Below are 22,546 nucleotides of genomic sequence, written 5' to 3' on the forward strand. Positions count from 1 at the left end.
TGCTCAGAAACCATGATAATGGGGAGTCACATGAGTACATTTGGCTGATAAATTGAAGTACTTTGTAATTTGCAAATCCTGATGCTTAGAATAGTGAAAATAGTCACTGAAACATTGAGCTGGAGCTGTGCCAAAAATGCCAATACTTTACTACCCAGGGCTAGGAATGTACGTTCTTGTTGCAAAACCAAGGCGGGATGCCCCTCAGTTTGCCTGCAGGCTTGGAGTGCATTTTAAACCCCAACAGCCACTATATAGTACCAACACACAAAATGGCTTCACTTGTTTCATGACTACTGCAGTAGGGAGGAGCTATACACTGATTAGGTTACTAGAAACTTTAGAGAGTCCCCACATCCCCTGAGAAGCTTTGTATTGGAGGATAACTTTACATTTGGTGCTGAATTCTACTCTTGACAAGTGCTGCAGCAGCTGGATTCAAAAACAGCCTATCAAGACCGAGTGGAGCATGTAAGATCTAAATGAAGCCCTTCCTCATATGCTTGTCTTTGAAAGGGCCATGAATGTTCCGTTAAAGACCTCAGTCTGTGGAGCTGTCTACCATCAGAAATAAGGCTGAGCCTGCATTTTGTAACACCCTTTGTACAGCCCTGTCTCCAGTAACAGAACCAAGAAATAGACACAGCAACGTCCTCCTGAAAGAACATGAGAATGGCCGTACTAGGTCTGACCAATGGTCCATCTAGCCCAGTATCCTGTCTTCCGACGGTGTGTCAGAGGGAATGAACAGAACAGGTAATCATCAAGTGACACATCCCCTGTCACCCATTCCCTGCTTCTGGCTAAAAGACTAGGGACACTTCAGAGCATGGTTTTGCATCCCTACCCATCCTGGCCAATAGCCATTGATGGACCTATCCTCCAGTAACTTATCTAGTTCTGTTTTGAACCCCATTATAGTCTTGGACTTCACAACATCTTCTGGCAAAGAGTTCCACAGATTGATTGTGTATTGCATGAAGAAATACTTCCTTTTGTTTGTTTTAAACCTGCTGCCTATCAATTTCATTTGGTGACCCCCTAGTTCTTGTGTTATGAGGCGTAAATAACACTTCCTTATTTACTTTCTCCACATCAGTAACGATTTTATAGGCCTCTATCATATCCCACCTTAGTCACCTCTTTTCTAAGATGAAAAGTCCCAGACATATTAATCTCTCCTCATATGAAAGCTATTCCATACCCCTAATGGTCCTTTTCTCTACCATTTCTAATTCCAATATATCTATTTTGAGATGAGGCAACCAAATCTGCACACAGTATTCAAGATGTGGACATACCATGGATTTATGTAGAGACATTATGATATTGTCTGTTTTATTATCTATCCCATTCCTAATGCACATTGAGCAGATGTTTTCAGAGAACTACCGATGATGACTACAAGATCTCTTTCTTGAGTGATAACAGCTAATTTAGATGGTATCATTTTATATGTATAGTTGCAATTATGTTTTCCAGTGTGCATTACTTTGCATTTATCAACATCAAGTTTCATCTGCCATTTTGTTGCCTAGTCACCCAGTTATGTGAGATCTCTTTAACTCCTCGCAGTCTGCTTTGGACTTAACTATCTTGAGTAGTTTTGTATCATCTGCAAATTTTGCCACCTCACTGCTTACCTCTTTTTCCAGATCATTTATGAATACATTGAACAGTACTGGTCCCAGTGCAGACTCCTGAAAACCCATCTAAATGAGCCTGCATGGAATACACAGAGGAAGGGGTGAAAATTATAGTCCTTTCTTAGCTGAATCAATGTGAATCTCATTTATGTGCACAGTGCTCAGATTCTGCCATAACAGCTGTGTTACAAATACATAGGTAGGCGTATTGTCTGAATCACAGGTTTTACAGAAATAACTCCTGCAACCACTTTGGGAAGGAAACTCATTGGATTTATGGCATTATAGGATTTTCCACTAAGACTTATGCAGCTGACATTAGCTTTATGTGTAAAGACTTTATGCAGATCTCAATCTGATTTCTGGAGTTTAAACAGGGATTGTATGGCTCAGCTGCTGTAGAGCTTAATCCTGATCCAAGAGCCAAAATGTACTGTGCAGTCAGTGCACTACAAATCTTGGGCAACTTCATATCAATTAATCTACATCAAGAAGTCAACCTTCCCAAACATAGGAGGTAACCGATAGTGATTATTTACATTGCACTGCTTTAACTGATCATGTTTATAGAAAGAATGTTGACGCCACTATACAAGCAGGGCTCTCAGAGCCAAATTGACAAAAATCCTGTGAACAGGATATCTGCATAGCTTTTAGTCATGATGATCAGAATAGTTTATGTTAACCCGTAGAGAGGGACTTGCATCCTATATTCTTATCTTTGACTGTGGCCCTGCTCAGCTAAGGTTGTTTCCCATGATCCAGCAACACAGCTAAAAATCTCTTGTGTTCCTTTGTCCTGTATAAAAGAGCACCATATACATTTTTCCAGTTCCTTATTCTGGTTACCCACTCCTAAGAGAATATGCATAGTTGATGCACTGGGCTCAGCAGGATTTTCTCCTTTATTATTCAGCTTTTTCCTAGTGCCATTAACTGACATTGACATAACCTTACACAGAACAGTTTGGGCTTCTTTGCTGGAGTATACATGCCTTACTTATTAAAAAGTGGAGGATTAAAGGTTTAAAAGCTGCCTATTACAAGACATAAGAAAAAAAGAATAGCCATACTGGGTCAGACCAATAGACCATCTAGCCCAGTATCTGGTCTCTGACAGTGACAAATGTTTCCAGCAGTTGTAGGTTTAGGGACACTCAGAGACTGGGTTGCATCCCTGACCATCTTGGCTAATAGCAATTGATGGACCTATTCTCTATGAACTTTATCTAATTCTTTTCTGAACCCCATTATAATTTTGGCCTTCACGATATCCCCTGGCAATGAGTTCCACAGGCTGACTGTGCATTGTGTGAAGAAGTACTTCCTTTTGTTTGTTTTAAACCTGCTGCTTTTTAATTTAATTAAATGACCTCTAGTTCTTGTGTTATGTGAAGGGGTAAATAACATTTCCCTATTCACTTACTCCACATCATTCATGATTTTATAGACCTCTAGCATATCCTACCTTAGTTGTCTCTTTTTTCTAAAATCAGCAATCCCAGTCTTTTTAATCTCTTCTTATATGGAATCTGTTCCATCCCCCTAATCATTTTTATTCTCTTATCTGCACTATTTCCAATTTTAATATATTTTTTGAGATGGGATTATCAGAACTACATGCAGTATTCAAGGTGTGGGCATACCAGGAATTGATATAGAGGCATTATGATATTGTGTGTTTTATTATCTATCCCATTCCTAATGGTTCCTAACATTCTGTTAACTTTTTTGACTGCCACTGCACACTGAACAGATGTTTTCAGAGAGCTATCCATGATGACTCCAAGATCTTTCTTGAATAATAACAGCTCATTTTGAGCCTATCATTTTGTATGTATAGAAGGGATTTTTTCCTATGTGCTTTACTTTGCGTTTATCAACACTGAATTTCTTTTGTCATTTTGTCATCCAGTCACCAGGTTTAGTGAATTCCCTTTGTAATTCTTCACAATCAGTAATTTTCTATCATGTTAAGTAATTTTGTATCAAATTTTGCCACCTCACTGTTCACCCTCTTTCCAAGATTATTTATGAATATGTTGAACAGCACAGGTACCAATACAGATCCTTGGGGGACACTGCTATTTACCTTTCTCCATTGTGAAAACTGACCATTTATTCCTACCTTTTGTTTCTGATCTTGTAACCAGTTAATAGTCCATGAGGACCTTCCTTCTTATCCTATGCCTGCTTAGTTTGCTTAAGAAGGACCTTGTCAAAGGCTTTCTGAAAGTCCAAGTACACTATATTGATTGGATCACCATTGTCCATATGACTGTTGACTCCCTCAAAGAATTCTCATAGATTGGGGAGACATGATTTCCCTTTACAAAAGCTGTGTTGACTCTTCCCCAACATATTGTGTTCTATGTGTTCATATCTATGTGTTCTGCTCTATACTATAGTTTCAACCAATTTGCCTGAAGTTAGGCTTACCAGCCTGTAATTGCCAGGATTGCCTCTGGAGCCTTTTTTAAAAATTGCATTATATTATCTACCCGCCCAGTCATCTGGTACAGAGGCTGATTTAAGTGATAGGTTACATACCACAGTTAGTAGTTATTCAATTTCGTATCTGAGTTTCTTCAGAACTCTTGGTGAATAACATCTGCTCCTGGTGACTTATTACTGTTCAGTTTATCAGTTTGTTCCAAAACCTCCTCTACTGACACCTCAATTTGTTCCTCAGATTTGTCACTTAAAATGAATGGCTCAGGTGTGGGAATCTCCTGTGTGGGGATCAACCTGTCTATTTGGCAGCTGCAATTGTCCATGAACCCTCTTTCCTCTATTGCTTAGATATTCAGTTTACAACATGAGTGTCAACAGGTGCAATCAAGAGTAAAGAGTCATATGGTGCTAATACTTATGTGCTGGGTGCGTGCAGAGACTTTTCTATAGTTAAGATGGTACTTGCTGGGTTATGTGGGCCAGATATCTAAACCCATGGTTGCTTGACCTATGTCCATGGCAAGGATCTGATCAGCTCGTGTGCGTGCACAAGGACATTCTAATAGATGGGAATGTATGCAACTACCCAAGTATGTGCACCAAGTGTAGCTGATGAGGTTAAGATGCCCTTCCAGGCACACTTAAACAGCTGTTCAACCTGAACTTCTATGCTAATGGTTAAAGGAAAGTGCTCTTGAAATTCTACTCAGAACACAATCTTAAATATGTGATAGATTTGACATTTACACTACCAGAGTGGTGCAAAGGGACCTTAGTGTAAAAGAGAATCAGACCCACTGACTGTGGAAAGTAAGACTATAACTGCTTTGAATCAGGAGGAGAGCTGAGTTGCTGTGTTAGCAAAATGTGTTGATGTGGAGTGTAATGTTGTAATTCCCTTGATGGCAAGTAGGGGCAATTTGCCCCTTCTTGAGGGACTTTTCAGTACATGGTGGAAAAAAGCATTGTTAAACATCTACACCCTTATTTAATCCATTTGATAGGCATCAGTTTAGGCAAAATGGATCTAAAAGACTTTCTTGGCTCATCTGGCTTAATAAGAGTAGCAGAGTGAGGAAAGCTATACTATCTACATAAATACTAAGAATTGAAAATGGTATAAAATGTAGTTTACACACTTTTTGGTGTTATGCACTAAAAAAATCATTCTTGAAAAATACACTTGAAAGTGTATGGCAGCAAAATAGGATTCATTTATTATATTTATATTACACTGGGTTGCTGATCTCATATAAACCCCAGTCCTGCAAATGGATGAAGACTCCCACATCACCATAAAGAAGTTTTAAAGACAGGGACCATAGATGGTAGTTTGGAGTTATATGGTCTCTGACATAATTTTGCTGAGAAGCCTGTCCAGTTCTTGACCATTCATTTTGATTGTTTGTTTTTTAAAGCTTAAAAAACAAATTGTATAAAGGTCTCTCACTGTCAGGAATTTAGGCAGGAATTTTCAAAGGAGTTTGGGTCCAACTCCCAATGATGTTCAGTGCTAATAGGGTGTCTAACTCCCTTAAGTTCCTTTGAACATCTCAGCCATAACTATACATGTATATTTAGTTTGAACTCTTTTCATCACTGGTTCAATACTGGTTGAAGCCAATGGCTTCCACCTGCCATAGATTCCCTCGTTCCTTCTATGTTAAGTGCCCATGGATCAGGAAAGTGTCCTGAGGGAGGGAGACTCCTTCCATCTTTCCCCCCATTCCCTGAGCACCTGAGAGCTATGTGCAATAGAGCCAGTATTATTAAAGGAAAACACATACACACACTTAGCTTGATTTCAGTGCCTTTCACATGTGGCCTTTTAGTGCCACCTTCAGGTTAACCCAAGATCTACTGTTTGTGCTTCCTTCTGAGCACCAGTCTTTTGCTTAGTCCTGCTGCATTCCAAAACTAGCAGGAAGCCATGCAGGATGAAGTAGATATTGGTTAAACAAAATTAGATCAGAACTTCAGATTCAGTTTGAACCTAGTATTCCTGTAATTGGCAGAAGCACAACACCAAGATCTGACCAACCCAAAACTTGGGGGGTTTAAAATCCATATCCAAATTGGCACTTTCCCAATATTCAGGATATTTAGCTTTTGAATAATATAGACAGAGGTTCCAGCTGCAACCTCACATCTGAATCCAGATTCAGAGTTTGACTCTCTGGTTTTGATTTCAGACTCCATTCATAAGGCATCATACACTCATATTTCTAATATACTAGTTAGCTGAAATTTGTTGTAACTGTAAATTACTGAGGGTAAAATTTGTAAAGGGACATCATGCCTGACCTCCCATTTTGTGCCTGCAGTTTTGCACCTACAAGCAACGCAGGCTTAACATTATGGTGAAGTTAATTATGGGTACAAAAGATAGGATGTAAATGTCTGTTGGACTGATGTATAGGCACAACTTGATATTTACATATTTACCTGATATCATTTGAGCCTGCATTTACTAGCAGGTTCAATTGACTGCAGGCACAAAATCAGATGGCATTTTTAATGGGTCCATTTTTAGTGGGCCTATAATTTCTCATTATCCCACTCAACTTCATGTCACTCAATGCTGGTGACATTAGTTCTATGCAACTTTATTTTATGATTACCCAAAAATAATGGTTTACATTGATATAATAGCCTATATTTTCAAACAGCAGAGCTGTCAGCTATGTGTTTCCGTTTGTGTGAATCTTCTTTATTTCTAAATTTTAGTTCCTGTTCGTATTTCATCTTAAAAGCAAAAATGCTCAGATACCCCCCCAATCTTAACACAACTCACATTTTTCTTCTCTCTTTGCCTTTACCAAAACCACCTCCACCTACCCTCTTTCTGTTCACTAATAAAATAATACTATTCACACATATATAGAATTTTACATTTTCAAATCACTTTATTAACATACACACATTAAATGATCTTTTGGGGGCATTAGCTGCTACTATTTCTCTACCAGTCATTAATCTCTGTATTGTCCCACTCACCCAGCAAGCTATACATATTAAAAGAATCAAAGACAAGAAAGGTCAAATGTGACTGCTATTTTAGTGAAAATGTCACTGCAGTATCTCTGTGCTCTGATATTGGTGTAAAACCATGTATCTCTGACCAACGAGTGAATTCTTTCTTCTTCTTGTTTGATGAACATTGTAACCCTTTTCCTTTAGGGGGGAAAAATAGCATCTATGCTAAGAGAGTTCACTGAGGAATTCACGGACTCTTTTCCCACCCAATCTTGCCCTCATGCTGTGATACAGTGGGCTCCTGTGAAGCTCTGGTCTATGGCATACAGACATGCTCTCTGAGAGCTTCAGCCCCTCTACAGCAGCATTTTAGGCCCCCTTAAATGGTGTATATAAAGGCAAATGCTGCCTTTGAAGTGCAGGGGAGGTGTGCAGAGCTTCTTATATACCCTTATGAATACAATACAACTTCTGGTAACACGGGGGATATTGAGTAAGTTTGAATAATTGAGGTTTCAGGTAATCAAGGGAATTTTCAATGTAATTAAATGATATCATGGGATATGACTCTGTTTTGGATAACAGAGATTATCAGATAATTGTTTGGCTAATCAGCGTTGCACCCATTTCTTTCTATATGTAAATTGTTTAAATCTCAGAACAAAAACATTACCATGTTTCTAAAGCTCATTAAATGCTCTGATTAGAATACCAGTGGCTTCTACAAAATGGAGAATCTGGGGGGATTGTCTTGTCCAAATTATCTTAGGTGTAATTACCCTACTCTTTGCATATTAAAAACTCTCAGATTTCAGAGGGAATTTTGGGTACACAGGTTTGGGTCTTTATTACTATCTGCCCAACAAAGCAAAATGTACTGTCTGATTAGAACCATGCACACACACAAGAATTATTTGAATCAGTATTGAATAATTATCTATGTCCAAGCACTATCTTAAAATTCTACCTTTTCTCTCTAAGGGAAAAGCCCTACATAATTTAAGAAAGATGAAAACAGTAAGATTCTATGGAAATATAATAGATTTCTATAAAAGTTGCTCTAAAAATATGGATTCTTTCCACAGATGGTTTTTAAATTATCTTATACAAACCAGTAATACAATTGTCTATTGTACATACGTTAAAAAAAATTAGTAAAGTTATCACTTCCTATTAAATTATATAGATTCATTATACGATTAAATTCTAGAGGACTTCATAAGGATTACCTCATATATTACTGCTCTCAACCATTACTGAAAACCCCTTTCTAAAGAACATTTTTCTAATTTGAATTTTTGAGTTATTATCCATGCCACTCTCCATTATTGCCTATTCATGTCAACCTGCTTTTCCATTTAGCCCTGGGGCACATTCTCCAGATGGTTAGACAAAGGAATCATGAAATTTATCAGCCACATCCACCAGAGGACACTACTGACAACAGAAAGAGGACATTGACTCATTAAAGAGAAAACATTTACAAATCAAACTCCTCTGTGTGTGTGTTTGTTTGTTTGTTTGTTTACTTACTATTGTTAAATAACACCTAAGATTACAATACCAGAATGGAAATGGAGGAAAATTTTATTTTACTTTTTCCCTCCAGCTTGTTTACTTTGTGCATTTTAAGTGTGCATAATCAGTTTCACTGTTTTACTCTATATATAGTCAATTAGCTATTCAGTCAGTTTCTCCTATTGTTTGTGTGGCTCTTTCACACAGAAACTGAGGAGAGAAAAAAATATTTTGAAAAATTGGAAGAGGTATTTTAAAATGACAAAAATAAGTGTCCTACCTGAAACTACTTCATGTACTGAAATTTACCAGATTTCAAGCAGATGGTGCCTCTTTAAAACCCTTGTTGTCAATATTTATGAATGCATCATATAATAACTCAGCATAAAAATATCATATTGAAACCCTCACAGCCCACTGAAATTATGTTTTAAAAACAAAAGATACTGATTTACAGAATCTAGATTATATTAGTTGATTCATAAAAACCACACCATGTATCAGAGTATGGCAAAAAGCCCTGTAAAATAAAGCAGACAGCTTCCAGATCTCAGTATGAAACTTTATTAATAAATGTAAAGTCTGCAACTTTGACAAAACATCATTTCTGAACACCAGTGAAGTCAATGGGGCTGGTAGATGCAGAAATTCATCAATCTGGAGCTTGTTGCAGGACTAGGGCCCTAGATCATATATATGACTACAATGATTATTGGCTTTGCATTGATACCTACAATACTCACCTGGAGATGTAAAGAAACAAATTGACAGAGCCAGATGGGTACCCAGAAGTCACCTACTACAGGACAGACCCAACAAAGAAAACAACAGAACCGCACTGGCCATCACCTATAGTCCCCAGCTAAAATCTCTCAACACATCATTCAAGATCTACAACCTATCCTAGCAGATGATCCATCTCTCGCTCAGGCAGTGGACGGCAGACCCATCCTGGCTTACAGGCAGCTCCCCAACCTGAAGCAAATACTCACCAGCAACCATACACCCTACAAAAAATCCTACCCAGGAACCTATCTCTGCAACAAACCCCGTTGTCAGCTCTGCCTACACATCGTCTCTAATGCCATCATCACTGGTCCTAACCACATCAATCCCCCCATAAGGGGCTCATTCACCTGCATATCCACTAATGTTATATATGCCATCATGTGCCAGCAATGCCCCTCCGCCATGTACATTGGCCAAACTGGACTATCACTATGTGCAAGGATAAATGGACACAAATCAGACATAAAAAATAACAACATCCATAAACCAGTGGGAGAACACTTTAATTCCCCAGGGCATTCTGTCTCTGACCTGAAAGTTGCTGTACTTCCCCAAAAAAAACTCCAAAAACAGACTTCAAAGAGAAACTGCTGAGTTAGAAATGATCTGCAAACTTGACACATTCAAACTGGGTTTAAACAGAGACTTGGAGTGCCTGTCTCACTACCGAAGGTAAATTACTTTGCTCACCCATTCTCACCTCCTACTCAATGGTCGTCATTAGGTCTTAAGTTCCGGACTCCACCTCCCCATTGTTCTCAATGCACCTGCATATCTATAAGATGCCTTTGTGTTACCTATTTTCTGTATTACTGCATCTGAAGAAGAGAGCTGAAGTCTCTCGAAAGCTTATGCCTGCAAATATTAAATTTGTTAGTCTTTAAAGTGCCACAGAACTCTCGTTGTTTTTGCTACCCCACAAGTTGTCTCTGATTTCTGAGCGGTGGAGGCTGATTATCAAGGATTGTCAAGAACTCACAAATCTAATGATTTACAAAAATTATCACAATCCCATTTTTTGGGGGGGAATATGTTAAATATATGGCCTCCGATGTGGAGCCATGAATGCCCTTACAGGCCACCAGCTCTATTATGAGACAACAGTCAAGACACTTATTTTAAGCGAGTGTGTCACAGGCCATAGCACAGGCTGCCCTGGGCACCCTCGGGGGTGGGTCGCTGTCCACTAGAATCAAATATTTTTGTGTAAATTGCCCGCAGCCCTCAAGTTCCTGGTAACCAGCATGTTGCAGCAGTGTGGGGAGCAGCAGTGCGGAGTGAGGCAAGTGATGACAATGCACCTCCCCCACACCAGCAGCTCAGAGCCCATGAGCCCCTCCCCATCCTGCCCAGGTCAAGAAACTTAAGGCCCATCTGCCCAGGTCAGCGCACTGAGGAGCCACGTGACAGCCGCATTTCCCACCTATGACAGGTGGCGAGGCGCGCACCAAGGCTGATGCAGTGACTCCACCCCCCCATCCTTCCAGTAGCGTTATTGGCCCGGCAGCAGCTCCACCCCTCGCTCGCTTCCTCCATCACCTGACCTCCGCGCGGGAAGCCACGCCCACATCACGTGGTCCGCTCGCCCCGCGTCTCCTCCCAACGGCCTCCCAGGCTGGTTTTTAAGCCGCGCACGTGCGCTTTGTTTTGGTGAGAGCCGTTGCGGGGGTGGGGCGGGGAGGAAGACGAGCGAGGACCATGCGCGTGAGTGGAGGGAAGACCACGCCCCCCGAGGTTGGGGGCGAACTGAAGCAGAGACGCGCGCGCATGCGCAGAAGTGGCTGTGCGTGGCCCTCCCCCGCCCTTATGCAGTTGCTGCGCGGAGGAGCCCTCTCGGGTCGGGGGCCTGGCGGGGCTTTGTAGCGGCGCCGTTTGTGGGACTCGCCCCGCCTTGTGCACCCGGCACCCCCCAAGGCCAGCAGCGACCCCAGCCGCGGGAGGAGGAGGAGGCCAAAATGTCGCAGACAGCCATGTCCGAGACCTACGGTAGGAGCCCGGCCGGGGGGGCGGGGCGGGGCATTAGGGCTCGGCTGGGGGGGGGCTCCCTTCGCGGGCGGGCGCGTGAGGTCCCAGTGGTTCGCCCCCTCCCCTCCCCTCCCGTGCTGGGGGCCGGGGCCCCTTGCGGCCGGCCCGCGGGCGCTGCCCGAGCCCTGCTGCCGAGGTTCGGCCCGGGCGGGGGCGCTCAGCTCCTCCTCCAGCGGGTGTGTGGCGGCGGCGGCGGGGGGGGCTCGTCGGCTCCAGGAGCCGCTTCCTCTCCGGCCCCCCCCCCCCCAGCAGCGCTGCCGCCTGCGCCGGTGCGTTCTCCTCCCGGGGGCTGCCTGGCCTTCGATCGCCTCCCCGCCCTCCCCCGACTTGCCAAGGCTTGGCCACAGCTGGAGGCGAAACCGGCCGTCGGCTGGCCCGGTCTCCTGGCCCGGTTCGGCAGAGCCTTTGGAGCCCTCGGTCGCAGCAGGCGTTTGGCTCCCACCCTTCAGCCGGCCTTTCCCTGATACACTTCTCGGGGGGTGTGTGTGTGTCCGTCCGTCCATCCACGTAACCTGCGAAACACGCTTTTCGGATTGCATCCTGAGCCTTCCCTGGACTGCTCAGTACAAGCTGTCTGAAACGGGGCCGCCTGGTTTAATGTTATTTCCCAGTGTTGAGAACTTTATTTGATTTGTTAGTGAAATTCAGGCCTTGACTCTTAAATAGACACTACTGGTTCCTTGTATTTAAATGGATTCAGAAGGAAAGTCAGAGGTTACATTGGGCTAGCAGGAGGTGATGGTTACTTTTATGGCATTGCTCAGAGGTGCTGTAGGATCAGTCTTGTGCTAGGTCATGTCTTTGTACAAGTTTTTTGTGGAGCCTATCTCCAAAAAGCTTAAAATCAAAGACCAAATATATAAGTATAACAAACCATAGAAGGCAATGGGGAAAGAGGATAAGGCATCAGTGATGTTTCTATGTAGGTACGTGTTACAGTGCCAGGTTAAGACAATCCAGGGTCCCTGTGCATTGGTCCTGCAAACCACTGCACCTGAGGAGGATAGGGCTCTCTTCCTGTCCTAGAGAGAGGAAAGGGCAGTTGATAGTTGTGTCCTCTTAACTTGAGAGAGCCTTCAGTACAGCATTATAAGGGTAAGTACAATTGCACATTTACCAGAGGTTCCTTTCCCTGCATTGGCCTCCTAGCCTACCAGAACTGCACTGGAGTCTCAAACAGGTTCTGACTCATGGCATAGCTGGACCCACTAGTCACATGTCCCCCAGTCCTCATCCTCTTTGTTCATACCAGGAGCATGTGGCTTGGTTTCCTCAGAGTTATCTGGGGAGGAGGGGGGGATCTCTGCAAAATAGGGTATGCTACTCTTTGTAAAAGCAGCAGGTCTGCAGCTTGGCATGGGATTGACTGCTGGCTTTCCTGGCCTTCTGATGTGCCTGAAGCAGTTCCTTTGCTTTCAGGTGGCACAGCTGCTGGTCCCTGTCATAATCCTTCTGCAAATCTCTCCCCTTCTCCCGTGCAATCTGATTGTAGATGTCCCTGTTTCTACTACTGGTTCATAGTTGTGCTTGCACAGCCTCTTCCCTCAAGCTCAGTTGGCCCAGTATCTTCTGTCTTCTCCAAGCTGGAGTATGACTGTAACATGTAGCCAGACTGGTCAGTTGCGAACAGCAATGGAGAGCTGCTTGGTGCCAAGCTGGACAATCAGAAAAAAGCACTTCAAAAATTTGTGGGGCTTTAAAGGGGAGGAGGCCCTTCTGGTCTCTGTGACCCCTAGGTACTGGAGTTCACATTAGTGACCAGAGCAGTCAGTGTCAGGCATTGTGCAAAAGCTGCTGGAGGACAGTGAGGATTGATATAAGTAACATGATGTGTACAATTGCTCTGCGTTGACCTTAGTTCAATGACCATGGCTTTATGCCACTCAGATGATGTTGCTGTAACAGGGTACATACATTGGGGGAGACATTAAGTGTAGACATTTGTACAACTAGATCGATACAAGGCGGCTTATGTCAGCTTAACTGTTGTGTAGGTCAGGCCTGTGTCTGCTGACTAGACTGGCCACTTGAAATAAAAGGCTATCCTTGATACTCCAACCTCTGCTCTACTGTTTTGAAGCAACACTAAGGGGTACACAAATGTCTTATTTTCCCCAGCAAAGTACAAAGACATTGGGATTTGGGCCTGGCTTCCTTATGGACATGCATAGGGCTTATCACACTAAAACAACACTCTGGAGAAAGCACATCTTGATAACCATAGGGGTGAAAGATCAGGATGGAGTAATTTGGACAGTCTCATTTGGGAATGCTAACCTCTGCATTCACAGCTAATGCTTGCCTTTGGTATCTTTTTTTAAAAAAAGTCTGTCTGGTACTAGTTTACAAACTAGCCATGGTTTGCCTTAAGTCACATATACCAAATACACTAATTCTATCTGGGTCAATGTTGTTTCATTGCAAAATAACCTCTTTCTTGCAAGCATCTCATGCACTTTTTAGACTGGTATAATATAAAGCAAATACCTGACTAGAAATGGAACTTGGAAAACTAGCTTCCACAAGTACTTTTGGTTGCCAACTAACCATATAGTATTATGTTTGGGGTCTTATGAATTTTTGCGGCTATCGTACTTGCTTTGGAACTCTTCCCTTGCCACAAGTTAGTCTACGGAATATGGGCTTTCATTTAAAAAAAGAAAAAACCTACATGATCATCAAAGGAATCTTAAAATGTGAAACAAAGCAGTGTTTTTCTGAGTCTGTTGATACCTTTTAAAACATGTTTCAGGCTCTTAACTAACCAATCATCTCAATGAAGTGTTAGTTAACTGTTAACATTTATTAGAGAGAAGATGGGTGAGGTAATATCTCTTATTGGACCAGCTTCTGTTGGTGAGAGACAAGCTTTTGATCCCCACACGGCTTTTCTTTGAGCTTGAGAGCTTGTCTCTCTCACCAGCAGAAGTTGGTCCAATACAAGACATTATCTTCCCCACCTTGTCTCTCTAATATTCTTGGACTGATAAAGCTACAACTTACACTGGATACAGCAGTTAACTAAATCATTGCTGATTATTTTAACAAACATCTAGGTAGCATGTCTATCTTATGATCCTAAACTGCTTCCTATGCTTTCTGAGGTTCCAAAAGTTCTGTTCCCTGTCTAGCTGTCAAAACCTCCAGATTCTCTTTGACCGCTTGACATGCAAGTTGTGCGTTGTTGATATAAAGGTCTGTGACACACAGACAAATGAAAATATGGGGGATACCATAAAATAACCTGAATTTTCTATCAAAATAACAGAGGTTACTGACTATTTTTGTAATTAATAAAAAAACCTCAGTTTTTAACTTTTTTAATGAAGCTGTTGTCAAATGTAGCTTGAACAGTGCCACAAAAAACAACAGTGCCTTTCTGTAGACTTTTAGATCTAGCTTAGCATGATATATGCAAAGCCTTGGTTATAGTTTGATACCATTTAGGTAAAGATCTTCATTTTTATGCTGCATTTTGACAGGAAATCAGAAGTATTGCTGCAAGCAGTCCCATATATTATGCTGCTGGAGTCACTCTTGCAATGAACCAGATCCATCTAAAGTGCCCATGTGATCTCAAGAAACACCCCTGGTTGTGTTCTGCAAGTTCAAAGCACACAAGGAATTACATTTTTGCTTTCAGATATTCAGGAAGGCCCATGTTTCATCATCACAGACTGCAGTCATTATGCTTCTGAGCCTTTGAAATGTCAGTTAAACTACTATCACAATATTGTATTACGGAAGCTCTCAAAAATATACCAAATGCTGTGCACAATATAAGAAAAGAGCATCTGAGCCTCTACAAAGTACCTACATTGATTTAACTGTAGTCTCCCATGATATCTGGAAACATTCACAACTAGTCTACACTACAAAGGCTTTGCTAATACAGCTGTGCTTGTAAAGCTATATTGACAGAGTCCCTTAATGGAGACTCATAGCTGCAAAAGAAGTCTTGTTGGTATAATTAATCAAACTCCCCAAATGACATACTGTACACTAACAAAAGGAGTTATTTCGTTCTATAGCAACATCTATGTGGGCCATTTGCCAGTAGAGATGTGACTTCCCACCACTCCTGACTGATATGACTCTGCCAACTACATTTTGCAGTGTAAAACTGATCCCACATTTTCCAGTTTCATTCTTGGACTCTGTCTACTGCAAATAAGATTTATATTGAGATGGTCTCCTACTCCAGTTAATTGTGATACTGATAGTATTTTGGAAAATGGAAGGTAGTTGCTTTGTTAAGGGAATGGTGCTAGCTCTTCTCACATAATCAGTGCAGTTCCTGTAACCTTGATGATTCATATGTAGGTAACAGATCCAATAGAACTTGAAATAACTTAAAGACCGTTTTAGGAAGCAGTCTAGATTTATAGTAAAATCCAGTGTATTGTCATGATTCTTATGCAGTGTTGTTTCTGCCACTAGGTAAAAACGTATGGACCCTACCAAGAGACGCTTGAATTTGCTGTAATAGACTGGCACTTTGTAACTTGCAGATGATCTGCTCTTAAAAATGGAAAAATGTCTTCATGGTATCAAGAATCTAGTATTCTGATCTCATGAAATTGTTCCTATTACAACTTTTTTCAAAAACAGTGATTTCGTTTCCAAAAATCTGGATTTAAACAACTAAAGCAAAACAATGAATTCCTTAATGGAGTTTCTATTTTGGCCCTAGATTGAAAACTCGCCCTGTGCTTAAGCATGAATACATCTTCATTGTGAGTGGAAATTTTCAAGAGCATCTAAGGGAGTGAGAGGTGCCCAACTTCCACTGAAAATCAATGGAATCTGGATACCTCATTCCCTCAAGTGCTTTCAAAATCACATCCTGTTTACCAGCAGGATTTTAGGTAGGCAAAAAATAAAAAGGCTGAATGCTGTGGTCAGTCAATGATTTGAAGGAGATGGGTTGGAGATTATCCCTCAGCAAATTGCAAAATACTTGGTGCAATTTTCTGCATTTCAGAAGACTTTAGACAAATATTTTAGATGCTATATAAATAAAAGCCGGATGAGCAGGGTGGAAAAAGAGCCTACATGTTCTTAATTTAGAATTCTAGGGTAACTTGCCAGTGACAAATACACACATTTGTTGGCATTTTATCAGAAATCCTGGGTTCTAAAAGATCAGGATTTTTGCATGTGGTAATACTACATTGTCACCATTATTTATTTTTTTGTTTTTAAAACAGCAGATTATCACTGTCTCCATCATTTCTACCAACTGCATCTGAGGAAGTGAGCTGAGGCTCACGAAAGCTTATGCCTACTGAAATTAAAATTGTTAGTCTTTAAAGGGCTACAGAACTCAAGTTGTTTTTACTGTCTCCATAGACACTATAGGGACACTAGCCTTTTATGTCCATTGCCTAACCCCAGTCCCCTCATCCAATACATAGGTACATTCAACAAAAATGTTTGATTCTACATCATATTTTACCTTTCAACTTCCGGTTAAATAAGTAAAACAAATGTCACGCTTTAGTCTTTTGCTGTCTTTTTCTACTCTCTATGGGCCTAGCTGGAGCCCTAGGCGTAACTAGCAATGTGAACCAAAGGCTGTGTGCCAGAGTAGGCCTGGTCTTGGCAGAATGACAACACACTAGGTATTAGCTAATACCAAGAAAGCATATACCTGACTGGAGAGGATGGTAGAAAAACACACACATCTCTCAAGTGTCTACATAAACATGTTCCTAAGAGATGGAATAAGAACACACAGATCCGCATAAAGATAAGGAGGGGATGACAGGATAATGGATAGGGATGTTTTGTTCAAACTATAACAGTAGGCCTGGGTACCAGGAAACTTTTTCATTGCAGAAACAGTTAAGTGAAAGGGCAAGGTATTGGAGTAAAGGGCAGCCCATAGCTGCACTACTCAAAGAGTAGGGAGAGGATCAAACTGATCGGCTGACAACTTGGTCTCCCTTCTTTCCCCTTGTTTTGGGGTGAAGTAAGCAGCATTAGAAAAAGGGATAGCTCAGCTTTCTCCATCGTAGTGCTAACTCAGCCGTGTCGACCAGCACATTGTGGGGGTAGAACCAAGGCTTTGCCAAGCCCTGAACCACCTGTGCTAGAAGGGGAATGGCAGCCCAGCTCTCCGTCTGCACAGTCTGGTGATGCAAGTAGCCTTTGCAGGGAAGTAAGCTTATGCCACCTTACTCCATGGCACATGCACACAGTTGGGCTAACAACTGAGCCCATGCTGGCCAGCTTTATGGCTAGCTGTGGTATTTCTTGTCATCTGAAACGCTCTATGGTACATGCTATATAGTTACTTTTTAATGTGAAGATTTGTTTTTAAGTCACCTTCTCCATATTATGAGGATCTAAATTACAGTCAAAGATACTTAAGATTTCTAGACTTTTTTTTAGTGATAGCAGCAAGTTTTTGTGTAATGTCTGACATTCTTTTTTCAGCTGCACTCTCCAGAAGGAATGACAGAATTAAGAGACAGACTTCTCTAGGGTGACCCCCATGACAGCTGAATGTAATGTTGGAACTAAAGCTTCTTTGTCAGTTGTGAAGAAAGAGGAAAACAAACCACAAAATGAAGTGACTTACAAAGGTTTTTGGCTTCCAGTTCTGCTATGGAAAGAGGAGACTGAAAGGACACTCCGGCAGTTGAGCAGCAATAGAACACTAGAATGTGAATGGCTTTCAATGCTCTATAATACAAGAAGTGAGCATATAGAAACCAGTTTTGTTCCTTAGAGTTTGAATAAAGACTAATATACACTAAAATTATAGTTGTGCCAAGGGGATCATTTACAACCCAATTCCATTTTGGTAGAGTAGACAGGACTATAACTGTTTCCAAACCATGTTAAAGCTTTAGTTGTGTCAGTGCGGTTCAGTGAAACAGTTCAAAACATAGTTAAATCCTGTCTAGATTACAGAATGGAATGAAGTCGTAACAGTCTTCTAACATGATTATAATTGGAGTGTAGCAAGGGTCTGTGAGAAGAGTACTCACTCTTTTACCTGTTGTGTAATATATGAACAAAGGGGCATACAGTGAAATTAAAAGACTGTGCACTTTGTTAAATGGAAACTTTTATACACAATGTTCTCAATCTCTGTGGAACACACCCAGAAGACAGAGGCCGGGTCTACACTGCCACTGGTGGTCGCATAATGTTGCTTGCATATTTCCCGTCAATGTACTTAGGTTGATGTCCTGCGGTGTCTTCACGGCAGTGCATTGACAGGAGGACGTCTCCCATTGATGCAGCCATACTCGTTTCAGTGAGGTTGATTACCAGCGTCGACTGGAGAGGCCATCTGGGATTAATTGAGCTGGGTCTACACAACCTGCTCAATGGATCCCGCTGAATCAATCGCTGCAGAGCCCGCAGTATAGACGTACCCTAAAACAAACTGACTGAATCTGAAAAAGGATGGAATAATTTTGGTCAATAATAGGTGTAGTTAGGTAAACCAAGAATGAAATGATGATCAAACCTCATTCTTCAGGGCATAAGTCTATCTGGGCCAGCAAAAGACTTGTCTTGCTCCCTCCCCATATAGTTAAGTGCACTATATTTTTGTCATCTCTTTCGGACGTATTAGATGTTGGCTACTGCCTGGAGGTAGAATATTGGAATAGAGGCCTGATAGTGTCTGGCCATTACTCTGTTGAAAGAGCCTAGAGTTTAAAGTATAGTTATGGTCACAAAAGTGACTTGGTTATTGGCACAGACTTACTCCACAGTTATGCGCCTGGTGTATACTCTGAAATGTGTATATGTTCTTCACTGACAAAAAGTCTGTTTTTTGTTAGCTCTTATCATCCAACAATGCTATGTGGAAATAGGATGGATTCTGTTCTGGCTCTCAACAACATAGTAAAGTAAGTTCTAGTAGCAAAATATTCAAGATGCACAGATTTGTATATACCCTTGATTTGCACCTTAACCGCACTATTGCAGCTCATTTGAATCAGCATTTGCTAGGCTGGCAGTTTAAAAAAAAAAAATTGTAAACCGAGTAAACTTGATCTGGAGTTGTTCCTCATTTAGATGACATGAGGAATGTACTGTGTCTTATTGTGATCATACTGCACAATGGGACGCTAATCCTAAATTGGGCGCCTCTCAGTGCTAGAATGATACAAATAATTGAGAGACGAATTCAGAATCCCAAAATGCCATTTTCACTTTTCAGAGTAGAGTTTGAAGGGATAATTTTTTTTTAGATTACTTGTGGCTGAAAGAGGTTAATGAGAAAACAATATCTTCCATAATTTTTTTCAATTTACTTTGTCCACTTGATAACACTTAGTGTATATAATCAGATTCACTGTTTCTGTGTGAAAGTAGCCACATCAACATGATGTAGTGGGGGGATGGAGTTTAAAAAACATTTTTTTTTTAAACTACACAATCTGACAAGGAGCCAGATGTAGAACCTGAGACTGTTTGATTTTAAATTGATTTTAAAGTCACTATCCTACTTTTAAACCTGTGAGACTGTAAATTGAAGCAAACTGTATCTTCATTGTGACCATTGTTCCCTTGAAAAGCTTGAGTTCATTCACAAGTGGGGGGAAAAAGCTGTAAATTTAAAAACTTTTTCAAGATATCTACAAAGCTGTCAGCTAATGCTATTTTGGGATACTGGGTTTTTATGGTAAATATCCTAGTTTGACATAGGCAGTGGTCTTGAAGGTTGTCCTGGTGGCCTAGAGAACAAACTTTCTGAAAAGCATGCTTTTCGGGAATCCAGAAGTTGGGAAAACAACTGGAAGCAGAATAAAGGCACTTGAGAATCATTGATGTACATTGTATGAAGCCTTATCTTTCAGTCCATTGGGGAGGATACTATCCAGAATGCCCATCAACTAGAACAAAAAACCCTCCCATCCAACTGTTTCTTGTCAAGGAAGTATGAATAGCTCTGTGGAGGAGTGAAGGTTAACTGGGAGATGGATTTGGGAACAGAATGTAGTGAGGAAGAGTGATCTTATACCTGTGAGCAAGTCAAATGTCTCAAATTAGCAGAAGATGTAACCTTTTGATATAATTCTAACTCCATATGTAACACCAAAAAAGCAACACATAACTATAAGTGTAAAACGGGCTCTTTGGTGTACACCCTCATTGTAGAAATGAATACATTCCAGAAGAAAGTTATGGACACAGGAGGATTGAGAACATCTGAGCAACAGAATTTTCTGTTCTGTCTTCCCATTTATTCTTCAACAGCAGGATTTTATAAACACTGAGAAATTCGTTGTGGTTTTTGTTATTCCTGTGAGAAGCTTAATGATGCACTGTAACAAAGAATCATTCCCATTTGAAAAAGAATGGACTAATGGCTTGAATCCTGCATGCTCCTGGAGAGAGAGAGAGAGAGAGAGAGAGAGAATCTATAAATGAAGGGCTCACCCAGGACTTCTGATGAAGTACGGTTTCTGTGCTTGGGCATATTACCCATGACCTGATTTTTCAAAAGCCAATACTTATGTAAACCCATTACACCACTGACACTGAGTGCTTGATGGAATTAATCTTCACTTTCTGGTGGAGTCCCAGTCTTCAAACTTACTCTTCAGTTTCAAGCTTATTTTGTGTTCTCTGGAAGCTAGTTGTATTTAAAGGAGAAAATGTATAATAAAGATTATTAGAAGAAAACTAAGATTGCTTGGAACAAAATAGGTCTTGTAAAATTTTGTAACTTTCAGGGTGAATTGATTTAAATCATTGAGTTTTAATCATGATTTAAATTTGCAAGTAGGAAACTTTGATTTAAATAATTTATTTTAATCTTGTTTTGTATTTAGTTATTTTCCCAAAGAGGTTGATTCTCATTGATTGGTAACAATTAAAACGTTAATTTGCAACTAAATATAGTCTTTACACTAAATTTGGTACTTTTATGCTAATCAGAAGGATATGCTATATCTGTACACATTTAAGCAATTATAGATTAATTTACTTAATTTATTCAGATTTTTTATTTTTACTTGTGAATTGTGTTCAGCTGTATTTGAATGGAAATTAAAATGCACAAAAATAGCATTTTAAAATTGTATTTTATTAGTCAAGTTATCTTAAATGTGCTGGATACTTTATGTATCAAAACATGTTGTGCATTTAAAACTGATTTGTTAACTAAAGTAAATATTACCTGTAGTTAGTGGATTGGACTGATCGTTTCTTGTTACTTTGTCCTTCAAGATTTTAGAACTAGTAGATATCCTCTTTTCACACCTAATTTTTATACATAGATTGGAAAAAGAAAACAAGCTTTCTGCTTTTTCAGCTTCTAATCTGTTTCTTGACTTTGAAATAACTAGTCATGGAACTGAACAGCTGAATAAATTGAAATACTTGCAGAAGAGGCTACTGGTCAAAAGCTGATAGCACTTCAACAGACTCTGGGTCCTAGTATTTAGCTGATGCCTTCCCACCAGTCCAATGGTGTTTTAAAAATCTTGGCAACAAACATGTACCAATTTAATATTTTTTATGAACATAAATGACTTTAATAGATTATAGTAAGTTTAGGCCTTAACACAGGTTTGTCATAATTTAGGCTTACTTTTTAAAAATAAACCTGTTTTGAATTAATTTTTTTTAATTGGATTTATCCACCCTGAACTAACCAAATTTTTTCTTTATTGCCATGTATTGAGAAATAAATGTAAATGTTCTCAGGTCAACATCAGACTGAAACATTAGAAGAATCTTTCCTTTCCCTGTCATAAGCCAACAGTGGAAGTAGTGCCTTATGGGGAGGGTGAAGCAGGAATGGGCAGAGCACAAATACTGAACATATAAATGAAAAAGTAGACCCAAACATAAATAATTGTTCAGTGAATTCCTATTTCTGAATCACTTTTCATGGCACTGAAGTTCCATAATTTTATATTTGCCATAAAAGGGAGATGTGATGGCAGTGATCCTGGTATAGATCACTTTTTTAAGCCTATACATGTATAGAAAAACTTGTTTCAGATGTAGAAAATATTACAGTAGAGTATGGCGTTAAGTAACATAGATATGAGATTAACGAGAACAAAATTAAAAGTATGAGTTACTCAAGAGGTTTTTGTTAATGATCAATGTTTAAAAAAGAAATCACCTATAAATGACAGCTGCATCATAGTAGC

At 40.4% G+C, this 22,546-nt stretch overlaps 1 protein-coding gene across 1 annotated transcript in view; it reads left to right on the forward strand.

Moving 5' to 3' along the window:
- Nucleotides 1–11,101: 11,101 nt before the first annotated feature.
- RAB4A (RAB4A, member RAS oncogene family) overlaps nt 11,102–22,546 on the forward strand; it is a 32,409-nt gene continuing 20,964 nt past the window's right edge. The window contains exon 1 of the mRNA XM_067535747.1: nt 11,102–11,369. Coding sequence (XP_067391848.1) covers nt 11,339–11,369 — 31 coding nt within the window. The 5' untranslated portion in view covers nt 11,102–11,338. The remainder of the gene's footprint in view (nt 11,370–22,546) is intronic.

Source organism: Emydura macquarii, unplaced genomic scaffold (genome assembly GCF_026122565.2).
Source record: "Emydura macquarii macquarii isolate MOO-44397 ecotype Brisbane River unplaced genomic scaffold, CSIRO-AGI_Emac_v2 contig_3517, whole genome shotgun sequence".
Classification (NCBI taxonomy): Eukaryota; Metazoa; Chordata; order Testudines; family Chelidae; genus Emydura; species Emydura macquarii.